Source organism: Mustela putorius, unplaced genomic scaffold (genome assembly GCF_011764305.1).
Source record: "Mustela putorius furo isolate JIRA1106 unplaced genomic scaffold, ASM1176430v1.1 tig00000854_pilon_pilon_pilon, whole genome shotgun sequence".
NCBI classification, from domain to species: Eukaryota; Metazoa; Chordata; class Mammalia; order Carnivora; family Mustelidae; genus Mustela; species Mustela putorius.
Genome location: NW_025421496.1, coordinates 7,465,579 through 7,482,871, shown reverse-complemented (window position 1 = coordinate 7,482,871; position 17,293 = coordinate 7,465,579). Strand labels below are relative to the sequence as shown.

The 17,293-nt window shown below is 44.1% G+C and overlaps 1 protein-coding gene and 1 long non-coding RNA gene across 2 annotated transcripts in view; one reads left to right on the top strand and one right to left on the bottom strand.

The window, feature by feature from the left end:
* The window catches only part of RORB (RAR related orphan receptor B), a 192,349-nt gene that overhangs the window by 163,550 nt on the left and 11,506 nt on the right, over window positions 1-17,293 (top strand). Inside the window, exons 6-9 of the mRNA XM_004769199.3 lie at window positions 1,343-1,475; window positions 4,961-5,068; window positions 6,560-6,670; window positions 10,120-10,232. Of these exons, the coding sequence (XP_004769256.1) occupies window positions 1,343-1,475; window positions 4,961-5,068; window positions 6,560-6,670; window positions 10,120-10,232 (465 nt within the window). The remainder of the gene's footprint in view (window positions 1-1,342; window positions 1,476-4,960; window positions 5,069-6,559; window positions 6,671-10,119; window positions 10,233-17,293) is intronic.
* LOC106003474 lies at window positions 281-16,374 on the bottom strand. Its single transcript, XR_006608224.1, has 4 exons — window positions 15,412-16,374; window positions 13,310-13,445; window positions 9,169-9,317; window positions 281-599 (listed from the first exon to the last, which is right to left on the bottom strand). It is a non-coding gene; the product is annotated as an uncharacterized LOC106003474 (long non-coding RNA).

Below are 17,293 nucleotides of genomic sequence, written 5' to 3'. Positions count from 1 at the left end.
GTCTCCAGATGTCGCCAGATGTTCCCTGGGAACCCAGACCACCCCAATTAAAGAACACTGCCCTATTCGAGGGACCAGGGAGACTGTGCCCACATCAGATGACCTTAAGACCTCTCATGGTGGCTTCCCGGGGCCAGGCAAGGAAGAGAAACAATTAAGAAATTGTAGCAGTAGTAATAGTTGCAAATTTACACTACAAAGATATGTCATAAAGCATCCTAAATGTTTTTTCTTGCCCTGCATGTTAAAAAGGACCAAAGAAAAAAAAGGACAGCTCACCTCATGTTATAATTATATTTTTTTATTATTATTACTTTGTATCCACCAGAGAAGTTTTTAAGAGAAGGAATTTGCTCTTGTTATATAGTCACATCACTTTTCTTTGGGATGGAGATCTACAATTACAAGATCTACCAGTAAATGAAATTTTAAATAAAATACATAAATGGGTCTATATCTAAACATATGAGGGTCGCCTGGCTTGGTCAATCAGTAGAGCATGCTAGATTTCAGGATCGTGATCTTGAGCTCAGGATTGTGATCTTGATCTTAGGATTGGGACTTCAAGTCCCACATCAGGTGCAGAGATGACTTAAAATCTAAAAAAAAATATGTATAAGTCAATAAATATATGATTATAACATTGATTTTTCTCCATTGGCATAATTAAATCTTATCCCTTTTATATAAATAAGACAAAACCATAGGTATTGTTATGATCAATAAAAAGCAGAATTCACACACTTGGATTTATGTATCCTGTTCCAAGGAAGGTAATGCAAGGGTCAAAAAATACATTTCACAGATTCTAAATTACTTAAGAGAGTGATTTGATGGTTTGAGGTCTTTCCCTGTGAAATTCTTTTTATAGCAAACAGCACTCTCCGTAAGTTCTGGAAAAAGAACACAATGTAAAAATCTTACAAGTTCAGTGTTCAGTGTTCCTTAGGTGCCCACAAACATGACCAGATAGAAGCCTGGGAACGAAATCACTGCTCCTCAGTGTGAGAGTCTTTTTTCTCCCAGAACGGACTAAGAGCCCGAGTTTGTTTAGGGGAAGAGGAGGGGAAAAGAGCAAAGAAACTAAACATCGATTTTTACACCTGAGTGCAATGCTTCCATTATTTTCGTCTCAGTACATTAATCGTGTATCAAGGTTTGAACAGATCAGAACAATATGTCAGAAAATATTGTCAGTTTCTACCTCTTTCAAAGGAATTGGGTACATCCTGGCCTTGGGCCCTCCCGTGAGAGGGGAGCACCAGGAGGGAAACCCTGACTATGCCACTGACTCTCCACGTTGCTCTGGGCCCCACGTTCATTCCGTGGTTCTCTCTTGAAGTCCAGGGAAGCGCTGTGGCAGCAGTGCGCCATCCAGATCACTCACGCCATCCAGTACGTGGTGGAGTTCGCGAAGCGGATCACGGGCTTCATGGAGCTCTGTCAGAACGATCAGATTCTACTTCTCAAGTCAGGTAGGCCGGGAGGAGAAGCATGGTGGGGGGGGCCTGTTGGCGACCAGGACGCGGTCACCTTGGCCAACTTGGCTCAGTGTTGGTTCTGGAAAACCTTCCTTCCAGGGTGTAGTTCATATTTACCACCCACACAGTCAGCCAACTCCCAGAGGAGACTCCCGGTAATGAAAATGCCCTGATACTCGTTCCGTTCCCCTTTGAAGTCAGATACAATTTTGCTTATTGAAAGTGGAGCTATTAATTGCGGAGGTTGAGATTCCCCAGCCTGACAGGCCAAGCAAGTCATGAGCGTGTCAAGGCGGCTGAACTGCTGAGCTGGCTCTCAGACGCGCCACTTGCCTTCTGTCGGGGTGGGAAGAGACATCCAGGCTAGCAATGCGTTGCCTCTGTGGTCACTCCTCGTCATTTTAATGAGGATAGCCTGCAGCCAGTCTACACCCAGAGAAACCCCCTGAGCTCTAATCTCCCGTCCCCTGCTCTCATACCTGCTCTCTGACTCGCACAGTCACCTAGGAACGTCTGCGTGCGACAGACTTCCCAGATGCCGTTACCCAAACAGGAAACAAACTTGCCTTCTTGACCCCCACCCCCCTTTCAAAATAGAAAATAGGAGCCATCATGGTGTGTGTTAACCTTCCTGGACCTGGGCCGTGGTGATGATTATATACATGTGTGTGTGTCATAACATACTTTACGTATGTTCATGTTTACTCACGACATCTCACTTAGTCTGGGGACATTGGTATTAATTCCCTCTTAGAGGAGGAGGGGAAGATTCAGAGAAATGAAGGGCTGCGTTCAATGTCACAAAGCCAGTGTATGGCCAAGCTGACCAGATAGAGTAGTTATAAGTTGCTGCCACTGCTTTACCACATGATTGAAGATGGTACAAACCTTATCTCGAACATGAGCTTGATTGATCAGTTATCTATTGCTGGGTACAAATGACCCTGAAACCTATAGGTCATTTGACCGTCATCACTGATTTTGCTCCCAAACCTACCATGTGAGTGGGTCTCAGCTAGCTAGGGACAGCTTGTTTCTTACTCCATGTGGGGTTCACTGAGGCAAGCGACTTGACTGAGGACAGGAGGATCCCCTCACTTGGCTGCCAATGTGGGCTGGTTGAGTCCAGAGTTCGGCCAAGGTTCTGGACTGCAGTCCCCAGTTCCTATGCACGCACGTCAGCCTCTCCACAGCGCGCCTGGACTTTCTTGCGGCATGCTCGCTAGTTTCAGAGGCTGGCACTCCGAACGCCCAAGGCCAAAGTGCATAATATTTTTCTGGCTTAGCTGGGTTATTTCCACCTCACCCTGTTAGTCAGGGCAGCCATGACCGTGCACCTGGACTCAAGGGTAGGAGACATGAATCCTCCTTCTTGATGGGGGAGTGGTAAGGCCCTTGAGAAGCATGTGGGATGGAAGATATTTTTATGACTCTCTTTGAAAAAAAAAAATCTGCCACATTTGATATGTGACCTTGAGCTAGCCTCTTGAGATGGCAGTTTCCTCATTTGCAAAATAAAGAGATGGAGTAGAAATAATGAATTCCAAACTTCCAGTTGCACTGGCAGCATTGAGGAGCTCGCTGCCTGTTCTGAGTCGTGGGCGTCATCTGAAGTCTTTGAGAAGGGAACCCAGGTTACTGCATTTCTAAGTCTCAGGTATAACGAGCCCATAAGACTGATCCTGGAGAACCACTCTATCATGTGACCTTCTAACATCTCCGCCTGCTGTAAAAACGTTGACTCTAGTATAAAGGGCAGACAGAGAACTTAACCTCCTTAAGTCTCCCGTAACTCACCCCTAAAAAAATGGGGGGGGGGGGAGACTAAAAAAGCTCACCTGAAATGGTATTGTAAGGATCAAATAAAATAACAAATGTCAGGGGCCAAGGAACGTGCCTTCCCCCTTATAGACACTCAATAAATGGTACCTATTGTGTTTTGTCAGAAAAACCACTGTTGGGGGGGGGGTTGTTTTGTTTTTAAAGTTGTTATTTGACAGTGACATTTTAACCTCCTTTAAGGTCTATCTGGGCCAGTGACAGCAGAGAGAGGGATCACAAGCAGGGGGTTGGCAGGCAGAGGCAGAGGCAGAGGGAGAAGCAGACCCCGCTGAGCAGGGAGCCGGATGCGGGCTCGATCCTGGGCCCCAGGGACCATGACCTGCCCCAAAGGCTGGCGCTTAACGACTGGTACCCCAGGCACCGCAGAAAAAACACTGTTTTAAGATTTACAAATCCCCTTCTATGTGTAAGCCCCTATGCTGGGTGACATATAAGGGAGAAAGCAGCAGACCAAAGAAAGTAAGACACAGACATAAATATTCAGTGGCAAGTAAGAAAGGCACCACAGATACCCTGGGGAAACCAGGGGCTTAGCCGATTCACCTGTACGGTGGTTCCTCAGAATGTCCATAAATGTTCAGAGGGCAAAACAAAGGCAGCAAACTAGTTCATTCAACAAATATTTAGAGGCGCCTAGGGGGCTCAGTCAGTTAAGTGTCTGACTCCTGGTTTCCGCTCAGGTCACGATCTCCTGGGTCATGGGATGGAGTTGCGTGCAGGGCTCCGCATTGAGCAATGAGTCTGCCTGAAGTTTCGCTCCCTCTGCCCCTCCCCCCACCCGCATACGCTCTACCTCTCTCAAATAAAGAAAACTTTACAGAAATAATAAAAACAAGTAGTTAGTAAGCCCCTACTAGGTGCCAGGAACTTTTTTAGGTCCTGGAGATGTAATAGTGAATAAAGTAACCACAACCCCGTCATGTCTGCAGACACAGGTCCTGCCCTCTCTGGGCCAACCGTGAAGTCAGAGAAACGCTAGTATCAAGGCTGAACAAGTTCCTTCATGTTGAGGCTTCCCCAGCCTTTGACCTGTGAATGCTGATTGTAACTCGGAAGGGAGATCATATTCAGCATTTTGCCAAAACTCATTTGACCAAGAAAACCTCCTTTCAAAGACATCAGACGTCTGTGGTGCCCTCCAGAAACACCCTGAAGGGGCCCCTATGTAAAGTCGTCCTGTGCTGAAACCTAACACGGACAGGGGGCACATGTGGCCCCTGCAGAGCTTCTGCAAAAGGGAACAGGTTGGACTTGCCTGTTGCAAAGCTCCTTGTGGATCCAGGAATTGGAACCACCTGTAATATTAGTCAAAAAAAAAAGCAAGAGAAGGAAGGAAGGAGAAAGAAGAAAGAAAAGAAAAATTATGCTTCCCCAAAACCATATTGTTGCTGCTTTCCATTTTAACCTCCTTTAAGGTCTATTTTAATTCCTCACACAAGCATGAAGAGAGCTATTTTTTTGTTTTGTTTTGTTTTACTCGGGAAGAGATCCTGAGGTATTTCTGAATGGGTGCAGCTATGTGTCTACGTGTATGTGTTTGTGTTTCCGAGATTCTTTTGGAAGTCCCCGGCCTTTATAATAATAACTTCTTTATTATTGCACGTATACACATATTTCCTTTATTTTTTTATTCATAGGTTGCTTGGAAGTGGTTTTAGTGAGAATGTGCCGTGCCTTCAACCCATTAAACAACACTGTCCTGTTTGAAGGAAAATATGGAGGAATGCAAATGTTCAAGGCCTTAGGTGAGTTTACCTTTGATGGTGACACAATTTTCTTAGCTGCCGTCAGTTTCTCCACTGAGAAGTTGGTAAATGAAATGCCTTGATTCTTGAATTTGAACTAGCATCTCACTTGACAGGGGCTGGACCAGTGTTATCTAGGATCTTAGAGTTGTGCATCCTAATATGAAAGGTGGGAGAGAACCACAGCCCCCTTTGAGATCAACCACACCTCCTTCAGAAATCAATGGAGACCGGTTCCGAAAGAACTGAGAGACATTCTAGATTATTCTTTGTAAGATCAACTTATTTTCCCTTCTAGCTTACTGCCTCACAAAGTACATTAGGTAAACCACTGGTGGTCCATGGGTGAGTGATCTCTTAGTGTCTTCTGTAAATGCATAATCGTTAGTTAAGATATTTAACGAAAAGAGCTCCTTCACTTGCTTCTTTCCCATAGCACTGACTTTCTCCCTGTTAATCCATGATGTTCTGGTGGGAGCACAGGAAGAGTGGGTGCCACCCTGCTTTCCCATGATCCCCAGACCTTTCCCGTGGGGGGGCGCACACACAGGCAGTCTTTGAAAGTGCTGGGTATCATTCACATCGGCATCGGTCACAGAGCAGATAAGAACGCTAGCGAAGATGGGCCGATGCCAGGAAAGGTTTTAACGATTGGCAGTGCCATTTGTTCCATACGTGGCCCCTGGACATCACAGAGGCCAGTGCCCTTTCACCTTCTGTGCTGTCAGTTGATAGGGTGGCGAACAGCAAGTCCGTCTGGCTGGCATTGTTGGCCGCTGATACACATCCATGTCCTCTACAAGGCTAGATTTTCAAGAAAGGAGGAAAAGCCTTGGCAGGCAACTTGGGTATATTTCCAGCCTCATAAAATAAACATTTACCAAGGATCAGTGTAGGGACGAAGCATTCTTTTGCCAAAATTCACCATTGCTAAGCAACTGACCTACAAGGGATCCGTGAGAAGGTAAAAATAAATGAATGCCTGCCCCTCAGTTAGATTTTCAGGGAAGTTACCCACTTGAAAGCTACCTCCTCTTCGTTCTATAAGAAGTTTAGAACATCTCAGTTTGAGGTCTCTGAGCATTCTATGCTGCCAGGTTCCGGGGCCACTAAGACTGATAGCCTTATGCCTTATGAGTAATGTTTTTGGTTTTCTGTGTATGTTCTCTCTCTACTGAAGGATCCCCAAAATCACTTATTTAAATATTTTTAGATGGAACTAATTTCAGACTTCCAAGATTATTTTTAGCTTCTATAGTCCCAGTTGAATATTACAGTGGGCACATCCCATCCCATCAGCCCCTCATGGGTGTAACATTAATTTTCAGTGCTTGATTGAGATGCTGCCCAATTTCCTCATTCTGTAATTACTAGGAACTTGGAAAAATTTTTGCCGAGTGTGCAAATCCCTGAATACCGTCTGGATTATGGGGCTTTCCTTACTATTGCCCCATTCCATTCAATTATTATTTAACTGGCCTTCTTTTATAGGTTCCGATGACCTAGTGAATGAAGCATTTGACTTTGCAAAGAATTTGTGTTCCTTGCAGCTGACTGAGGAGGAGATTGCTTTGTTCTCATCTGCTGTTCTGATATCTCCAGGTAAGGAGGTCTGAGGTCTTGTCTTAGAATTTTTTTTTTTTTTTTGTCTTTAACATGAATTATATCTACCCAAGCCTATGTACTCAGGAGAAATTTAAATTTCCTTAAGCAAGCTTGTGATATTTTTGGACACTTCAAAAGAAAGTAGCCCTAAATTAATTAAAATGAGCCATTTTACCCCACAAGCAAGAGAAGGGTGTGTGGTAAGGCTCACTCCAGATTTAGATAAGCGAAAGCATTCCTTAACAGATTAATGAGGGCGGATGGTGGCCTGAGTTACAGCTAAGTTCTATTTCGATTGTAAGAATAAAGGAGGTTGAAAACAAATGTCCATCAAGGTGAGACTTAGTAGAAATATATTTAAATGAAAGATCCAGCATGAGGACAACAGGAAATAAAATGTACAACCTTCTCTTTAAACACCTCCTTTGTTGGCTCTTCCACCAAGATGGCCAATATGAGGGGCTTTGAAAAGCCCCAATATGAGGACAGCAGGGGAAAAATGATTCCCACTAAAGACCGGGAAAGGGGGAATCTCCGATGTGGACGCGGACATTCCCGTAGAGGGATGTGTCATCACTTCTCTCTGTGACCTTAAATACTTGAACCCCCCCCTCCGAGCTTTAGTCTCCTCATCTATAAAGTAATAATTGTGGACTTCATTATACTAAGATCGTGGGGCGCCTGGGTGGTTCAGTCAGTTACGTGTCTGACTCTTGATTTCAGTTCAGGTCATGATGTCAGGGTCATGAGATCGAGCCCTGTGTCAGGCTCACACTCCACTTGCTCAGACTCTGCTTATGATTCTCTCCCTCTCCCGCTGCCCCTTCCCTACCCAGCATGCTCTCTCTCTCTTAAATAAATAAATAAATAAATCTTAGGGAAAAAAAATGAAGATCATGTCTAGCTCTAAAATGCAATAACATACCAAAATTTTCAAAGAAGATAAGGTGTAATGTTTATAGCTCCATTAGAACTCTAGCAATTGAAATGCTGTAAATATATGGCAGCTTGAGAATGTCTAGAATCCTAGTAAGTACATGGCTCCTTCTTCAACCAGAATGAACTCAGAGTCACTCAGCTGTCTTCTCAGTTCGATTTTGGGTGAAAGGATACCAGTGTCATTTACAGTTCTCTGCTAATAATTTTCATGGCCACGAGACTCATTCTTTCTGTAAAATTCATCCTAGGGACTAGAGCTCTTCTTATTCCCTTACATAGTTTTCAGTGGGACTGGAAGAAATTAATCTTACCCATGATTGCACATACTGACATGTCATTCCAGCTGTATCTACCAATAACAGCAGTCTCTACACTTTTTATCTGATCTTATCAGGGAGAGAGAGTGAGCAGAGGGAGAGAGAGAATCCTAAGCAGGCTCCATGCTGGGCACTGAGCCTGGAGTGGGACTTGATCTCAAGACTCTGAGATCATGACCTGAGCTGAAATCAAGAGTCCTACACTTAACCAACTGAGCCATCCAGGTGCCTCTTAGCCTCCACGTTTTTTTATCAGTGAGGCTTTATCTATTTATCGTTAAATTTTATGAAGACTTTTCAATTTGCCTCTCTTTTTTATTTAACCATGCTATCAAAAATAGAAATTATCACTTGGCATGTTATTACTAACAGTTTCTTCTGTGGCTCTGTCTACAATCAAGTTTTTCCTTTAGGCCTTTTTTTGTTTTGTTTTTTGTTTTGTTTTAAACCCTCCAAAGTTTCTCAGGCCTGGAAGCACAAAGATAAATGGGAGAAGTGACAAGAACTAGTTATTTCTGATAGCAACCACATGCCAGATAACTTTCCTCCTACCATTTTCTCATCGCATTTGACAGTTTTCTTGGAATATAGTTAAATAGAAGACTCGTTCTAAGCCTGTGGGTCTAGGATGAGGGAGGAGATTGCACCCTGCTTCCCACTTGCTCAAAGGAAGTTTTGCAAAATACACTGTGTTTATTAGGGATGTCTGTGGTAAGTGAGTACATTCCTAGGAGCGAATACGTAAGATGTGGCATAACTCACCTAAACTATCTATGAAGATAACTGCCCAGACCTAAGGTAAGCCTGTTGTTTATGGATCAGAAATCAGCTGAACTGTGAGCCTATAGCCATCAAGTTCTGCAGAGTTTGGAAGCATGACGTTTGGCTTTGTCTTCCTAGCAAAGAATCTTCCAGGCCAACTCAGGGGCTTCTGCAGCTCCAGATACCTGTTTGCCATCTTGGCCTAGTGCCATATTCAGAAAAGAGGAAAGACCGATGTCCAGCCTCTGCAGGCTCTGTTCATGCCGGACCCCACCCTTGAACCCCCAGATCTTGTCACAAAAGCCATGGTCTGTTCAGCTCCGGATAGTTTAGAGAAGGGAGAGGGAGAGAAACCTAATTTATTCGGATTGACAATTGTCACTGCAGGCTTTTGTGCTCACTTACGTAAGAGTTTTGCTTAACCGGTGGCTAGACTTGTCCTTGCCCTGTCTAGAATTACAGAATTGAGTTTCTCACCTGACCTGAACCGAGTTCAGATGGACCATTTCCAAGTTCTTTTCCATGAGTATTTGTTCAGCATTTGGAGACTCTAGATGTCTCTTCATGGAAGCTCCCACCTGAGGCATGGATGCTGGGCTGCATTTTTGTCACCAGCCATAAAGCTTCTAGGAAGAAAGGAAGGAAGTGGGTGGTGAAGAGAGAGATATAGGAAGGAAAAAAAGAAAATGTAGGATAGGAGAAAGGAAAGGAGGGATTGTCCTACCCACCACTTAAAAATTCCATGTAGAGGGGCGCCTGCGTGGCTCAGTGGGTTAAAGCCTCTGCCTTCGACTCAGGTCATGATCTTAGGGTCCTGGGATCGAGCCCCGCCTCAGGTTCTCTGCTAGGCAGGGAGCCTGCTTCCCTTCCTCTCTGCCTGCCTCTCTGCCTGCTTGTGATCTCTCTCTGTCAAATAAATAAATAAAAATCTTTAAAAAAAAATTCCATGTAGAAAAAGAGCACACAGGATTAAATTTTTGGAATTGATTCATGTTTATGCTTTGCATTATAGCTTAGCTTATAAAAGGGAAGGGGGATCCTGAATACCAAAAATATTCCTGTGTAATAGATTATCTTCTAGAATTCATTTTCTTCACAAGTCATAAACTTAGATTCTTTCAAAGTAGAAGTTAATGTCCAAAAACAGAAGAGAGAGAGAGAGAGAGATGTAAGTTGTCACAGATAATACGAAACATGCTGGTGTTTACTGGAACCATTGGGTTCTTCCCTCCATCCGCCTTTCCTGGGTCAGTGTATCTGGCATTGCTGTCATCAGGGTATTTCTTGTAAAATATCTGTGTTTTATATAAATAACTATATGTCTTCGAAAACAATGAAATGGGTCTGAAACTCAGCACCTATAAATGTGGTGAAAGCTAACATTCCCCCCCCCCCACCCACGCTAACCTAATTCTTTTCCTTTGTCAGACCGAGCCTGGCTGATAGAACCAAGGAAGGTCCAGAAGCTTCAGGAAAAAATTTATTTTGCACTTCAGCACGTGATTCAGAAGAATCACCTGGATGATGAGACTTTGGCAAAGGTATGTCCTAGGAGAACAGACCTACTGTCCCTGGGAAAACACAGTGGCTAGTTAGAAAGCAAGGGCATTGCTCAGCAGTATCAGTTTTTGGAATTTACCAAAGATGTATAAAAGTTGAGGTGCTGCTTTAAAAAGGAGATCAGTAAGTTATAACAGATTGAGAGAAGAATGACTTTGTGCAAGAGGATATTGTCATATCTCAACCTCAGGCACAAAAAGACCAGGGAAAGAAACGAAGGGTGTTTTATACGAAGAACAAAAGCTTAAAGCAAGGAATCAAGTCTTCAGAATTGACAGGTGATGAACGAAGAGAATTTGTGGCTCTTCAAAAGTCAGATGTGGGCCAACCTTAAGAGTAGGGAGATTTTTATTTAAAATCAGAAAGAACCGTAAAATAAGAATTGCTGAACATTGTGAGGTAGTGAGCTCCCCGGCATTGGTCATATTCTAGAGGACACTGCTTGATTTTTTGTCAGATGTGTTGTAAATCAGAGTCCTTCCCAGAGTAGAAGATTAGACTGATTAGAATTGAAGGAAAATTTACTGGTAATCTTTTCATACACGATTTATCCAGGGGTTCCTTCAAAATAGTGAGGTATCCCTAGGTCAGAATGTGTGCAACCTGCCATCAGTGTCTGTTCATCTTACTTAAGAATTGTGATCTTTAAGAAGAGTTCTGAGAAGAGATGTTTACCAGAGTAAAATGCTCATAAGGGGAAGAAGTAATTTCCTAATGATTGAAACTAAGCATTATTTAGGATCTTAAAGTATCTTGGATTTCTTAAGAACTGGAATTTTTTAGAGGGCAAGCAACTGGCAAATGAAGCATATTCTCAGTTGAAGACAAGAGGAATCCTAGTCTATGTTTATAATCATCAAAACCTTCCCACTGCTTTCAAAGTTCCTTATTTTTTTAAAAGGGGAAAATTCTGTCAGAGGTATTACCACATACTACTTTGCAAATACAGAAACTCCTATCTATAAAAATCTATGAATTACATATGCTGTTTCATGATGGTAACATTTTGTTAGGATGAAGGCCTCACTAGGAGGGACATTTTTACACTATAGAGGGATAGTTGTCTAGTAGAAATTGGTACTTTTGGTATGGCCCAGGAAAACCACTTGCTCTCTGTACCTTGGCTTTCTCCCAGTCAAGACAAAACTTCTGCATGCTTCCAGATGCACTGGGCAGAAGAGATGGTTTTGGAAACATACACCTGTCTCTATAATTGCTCTGCAGAATATACGATAAATACTTCTGGTCAGTTAATGGAGGGGGAATGTTTTCTGCATTTTGGATCTCCCAAAGACCTTGTCCCCATATATGCCATCCTAAAATTGAGGTCCTGATATGAGGATAATGAGGATTATCTTTTTTTTTGGCATCTGTATGGTTGTTTTGAGGTTCAAATGAGATCCACAGTACAAAAATTCTCCTGCTTACATCATTTTCTACCTCCTGGTGTCCTGAGGGTGGCCATCAGAAGTATTTGGGGTAGAAAGGAAGCAAGAGAAAGTGTTAAAAGAGGATTGTTTCTTGTATAGAACTCTCTGGAACCAGATGATGAGCATTGCTACCATAGGTTGCAGGTGGATGTAGGTTTCTTGTGTGGACCCCTGCTTGTAAGCCAGCATTTCCTAGGATGCTCTGTGAAGTAAAGGGGAGGGACCATGAAAGAGAATGAGCTCTGGACTCTTCAATCCCAGCCCTGAGCTGCGTGGCTTTCGATGAGTCACTCTATTTATCTTAGATTCCTAAACTGTCAAGTGCTGGAGATGGGGGGGTGGGAATGGGCAAGTATCTCGAGTTCCCGACCACTTGAACACAGAAGGACAATGGTGCCATGGACATACAGGCACTCTCTCTCACGAAGCCCTTCCCCCCGAACGGAATCATTTCATTTGTATCCAGCAAACACTCTTCTGTCCCACCACAGACTCTCATCTTTTCAGAAATGCTCCTTCTGCCCCCGTAGTCACGGAGCTCGTCTGCCTTTAGGATGCCTCTCAAACAGTGGCAGCCATTCTTAATACTTGTAATTTATAGACCCCTCGGGGAATCTGGCAGACATCCTGAAACCTCCCTCAAGAAGAATGGGCACACACCCGACTGTGGCATTCAAGTCCAGGGGCACAGGTAAATCCACAGTCAGGGGGTCGGATCTGCCTTCTGGGTAACGCGCAGGGACTATTTATAGTGCGACCAATTTGACCCTGAACAAGTGGAACGGACATCAGGTGAGAGGGTTGGGGCTTAGACATAGTCACAGGACTTGATCCCGAAAGAACAGGCTCCAACACACTTCCGTCATGCCCACTTCCTGAAATTGAAGTCCAAACCTTGTACTTTTAACCAAATTTGGATGTGCAGAAGGTGTGAAGATTAGGAATTCTGTATCCGTTAACTGGAAGATTTCAAACCCAATATATGAACCCATTTATTTTTTAAAGCCTTATTAAAGATTCTGGTTTCCTTTCCTCATAGCATCGTGATAATACATAGCATATTTGTAATAATCATCAGAACCACTTCCTAGCTGAGTGACTGTGGAAAAGTGACTTACCCTCTCTGTGCTTCGGTTTCCTCATTTGTAAAGTGTGACTGAAGACAATGTCCAGGTTCTGTGATTATTTTGAAGATGAAATGGTATTTGGTATCAGCAAGCGGCGCACTCTGTAAGGGGTCTAGTATGTGAGTGCTGCTCTTGTGGACAGAAGTGCATTTCGGCAGGGAAGTTTTGATCCAAAGGTGGTATATTTGAGTCAATCACTAATGGATGAGAACTATTTCAAAAAAAGGAAGTTGGAGGGCTCAGGAGATGGAGTGTGGCCTTGCAAGTGATGGAGGAAATGTTAAGAGGTAAGGAAGTATAAGGTATATTTGAGCTACGAATAACAGGGTGGGTGTATATTTGAACCGCCACGACCGGTGACAGTCTGGTTCTCTGGAGTATGGACTTCGTTTATCGCCAGTCCCAAGAATCTGTCCTTCCTATTGCTCTGGCCAGAGGACAGAGGGCAAAGGAGAAAAAGGAGTCAGTCTAGCTCGGGCCGGGGAGGGGCAGCGTACTCACGACTGAGGGCAAAGCTTGGATCTAGACATCTTGCTCATATCCCAGGCCTTCCTTCAGTGCGAGCTCTGAGCCAGGGCCATGGCTGGAGGCCTGTCTGATAAAGTCTTCTCCAGCCTGTCCCCTCTTGTCGCAGCTCCTAGATAATCAGAGTCATGAAATCTTAGTAGCTAGTCTATTTATTTGTTCCTAGCCCTCCTGCACATACATGCGACCCTCCTGAGTTCTTGCCCAAATCTTTACTGAGAAGTTTAAAAAGTAGCAAACTCCGTACTGACCCATACCCAACAGGAAGGCCTGGAGGACTTGTGGTGGGAGTCGGGCCACCAGCTGCTCGCTCTGCCATACGTAGAGACTAGAGCGAGTGCTGGTACTTATTTTACTACAACCACCACACTTCAGGGAGTTACCGTGCCTTTAATCCATTTCTCCAAACTGTTCAATTGCTTGTGCCTGGCCGTGTACTACAGATGGGCCACACCACCCTTCCAGATATTTGTGAACACACAGTTCTGTGCTAGTGGAAATTCAAATTCTTCTAAATATGGAGGAGTCTAGGGATTATGCCGAAGCTCAGAATCTCTCTCACGCTTCTCTTTCCTCCTATTCCTGGATGGCCAGAGGGTTATTACTTGTCCCCTATGGCTCTCTCTCTTCAAGTCACTTTTTAAAAAATTTTCTATTGAAATTCAGTTTATTAACATATACTGTATTATTAGTTTCCGAGGTAGAGTTTAGTGATTCGTCAGTTGCATAGAACACTCGGTGCTCATTACTTCTAGTGCGTTTCCGCAGCCACTTCCCCTCCAGCAACCGTGTTTGTTCCCTTTCTTATGGTTTGTCTCCCTGTTTTCAGCTTATTTTATTTTTTCTTCCCTTCTCCTATGATCCTCTGTTTTGTTTCTTAAATTCCACATGTGAGTGAAATCATATGGTATCTGTCTTTCTCTGACTTATTTTGCTTAGCAGAATACCCTCTAGCTCCCTCCACATCATTGTAAATGGCAAGATTTCATTCTTTTTTTTTTTTTTTTTAAGAATCTGTTTATCTATTTGACAGAGAGAAATCACAAGTGGGCAGAGAGGCAGGGAGAGAGAGGAGGGAAGCAGGCTCCCCACTGAGCAGAGAGCCCAATGCGGGGCTCGATCCCAGGACCCTGAGATCATGACCTGAGCTGAAGGCAGAGGCTTTAACCCACTGAGCCACCCAGGTGCCCCAGATTTCATTCTTTTTGATGGTTGAGTAATATTCCTCTCTGTGTGTATATTTTTATACACATCTTTATCCATTCATCTGTCGATGGACAACTGGGCTCTTTCCATATTTTGACTATTGTGGACATTGCTGTTATAAACATTGAGGTGTATGTGTCCCTTTGAATCACTATGTTTGTGTCCTTTGGGTACAGCTGCTGGGTCATAGGGTAGTTCTATCTTTAACTTTTTGAGGCACCTCCCTACTGTTTTCCAGAGGGGCTGCACCAGCTTGCACTCCCACCATCAGTGTAGGAGGGCTCCCCTTTCTCTGCATCCTTGCCAACACCTGCTGTTTCCTGACTTGTTAATTTTAGCCAGGCGGCCAGTCACTCTAACTAAGCCTTTGCTGCCTGTGAAGATGTCCCACCGTGTCCCTTCATCCATAAGTATTACTCTAAAGTTGTACCATGTTAATGAAAACACGGAACTCAAGTCAGCTGTGAAAAGAGACTGTCCTAGACAAGAAAAATGGCTGCACCGTGTGGCGACAAATCTGTTTCTTTGAGGTTCATCTCCTCCTTAGCTCTGGAAGGTTCCAGCCTTCCCCAGGGAAACTGATGGGTTGAGCTGGGAGAAGTACAAGCCAACTGATACACTAACTTCTTCATTCCTAAGTCCGTTTCTAGCGTAACAGTAGCAAAACTGTCCCATCGACATAAGGAAGTTTCTTCTGTTATTAACAGAACCAAGCTACTAAATAGAGGCTTACAAAATGGAAGGCTTAAACGGCCCTATTGCACATGCTAATAAATTGAAATTTTACTGGAAAGAAACCAGCCTGGTCACTGTGACATTAATGGTGCTCTTTTGATACAGATTTAAAAGAAAAAAAAAAAAAAAAAACTCACCATGTTGATTTTCTGATGGAGCCTGGAGAGCAGATACTGACCAAGGGATCCGTGGAAACGGCACAAGGTCATCTCCATTGATCTTCATTGCTTTCTCAATGAGGTCGAAATAGGCTATGTCCCGATTAGCAATGGAATGTTTAGTCTAAAGCCCGCTTTCTTGCAAGACCCTGGGTGTTATACTAGGATTCTCAGTAGGTGGCCTATGGGGCTGTGGAGTCCGTTTCATCTCGAAGAGCAGCTGTCCCGTGAGCGCTCCAGGAGCCCCTGACCAGGTGCTGAGCCTCCCCTTTCCTCCACTTGGCTAGGAATTGGTTTCCTACTTCAAACTTGCTATGCTTTTCAAAAGCAGAACACATGCTGAAGAGTTCTTAAAGGGTAAGTAGATAGACTGCTCTGAGAATGTTCACAGAGTTAACATAGCCACTGCCCCGATGAAGCTGGGCCCCTGGAGCCCCACTCCGGCTTCTCGGGCTTCCTCATAATGGTGTTTATGCTTTAAAGTCATCCAAGGAGAGGCAGAACTATAGAAAACAATTCAGCAGGTCCCCCACTTTTTTAAGTTCCAAGTCCATACCCAAGAAGCATAGCTTTGTCCCGGGGCCATTTCCCACTTCAGCTCAGGTTTCTGGCAGAGCATAAGCTCTGTGCCAGATGCGAGGGGGAGACGGTGGTCCCATATGGACTGAGCCAGTTTCCTTGCAGAGTTACTGTGAAAGACGAGATTATTTTGGTTCATTTTAGCTGCTTCAAGTCTGCTGGCATACGCTGCATGTCCACCACCCAGAAATTCCAAGGGTTCTCCATCAGACTAACGGTCTGTAAGTAAGAAGAGAAGTCTTGGGGTGCCTGGGTGGCTCAGTCAGTTAAGCATCTGCCTTCGGCTCAGGTCATGATCCCAGAGTACTGGGATGGAGCCCCACATCAGGCTCCCTGCTCAGTGGGAAGTCTGCTTCTCCCTCTCTCTCCCTGGCTTATTTTCTCTCTCTCTCTCTCTCTAATAAATTTAAAAAGAGAGAGAGAGACCTTGATGTCACTCCTCATGCCTCAAGTCAGAAGTCGATGTCATCATTAGAACTCTTTGGTAACAAGTAAAAGGAACCAATTCACACTAGCATAAGCAAAAAGAAAAAAGAATGGAGAGAGATCTCCTGGAACCTAAGGATGAAAATGCAGCCACCATTCAGGAAGGCACTAGAACAAGGAATCAAGACACCTTCCTAATTCTCCATCTCACGTTTCTCTCTCTTAAGGCATCTCCTTAATTCTTCTCCCTCCCTGAATACCAGCCAACCCTGCTTCCCCAGTCCCTGTGGTGAAATTCGGCTAGCATGTAGCTTCTCCAACTACATTCTTCAAGTGCAGTTTCTACTAGATTTAAAAAGTAACCTGCCGGCTCTCAGTCCAGTCTCGGCTTCCAGTACCCAGTGGTTCAGCGTGGATGCCAAGGATGGGGTCAGGGGTCGGGGGCTCACAAGCAGACAGATATCTCAAGTTCATTCAGTATTACAATTCTAACCTAAGTGTCCGAGTTTAGCCAGACAAACCCCTGAAAAAGAAAAGTGAACAGGCATGCAAACTAGGTGTATTTGGCCTCACTTGATGTGCTGGGCTTTTATCAGTGCTTCTGAAGTTTCCTCCACTTCGGTCAAACCGTTGCTGGCTTCCTGCTTCAGGCTAGAGGGCATCTGGATGGCCTGGAAGCCTCTGTGAACGAGATCACTCGTCTTACCCTCTGCGTGTTCCATTTTTCCACATCAAACGTACTCGTTACAGAATTGTGGATTTTCTCATAAAACCACCTTCTGGAAAGAAGCGTTGGATTATTAGCTCTTCTCCAACAGCTGCTTTTTCTTCTCGTAGACCCCTGTAGGTATAAGCT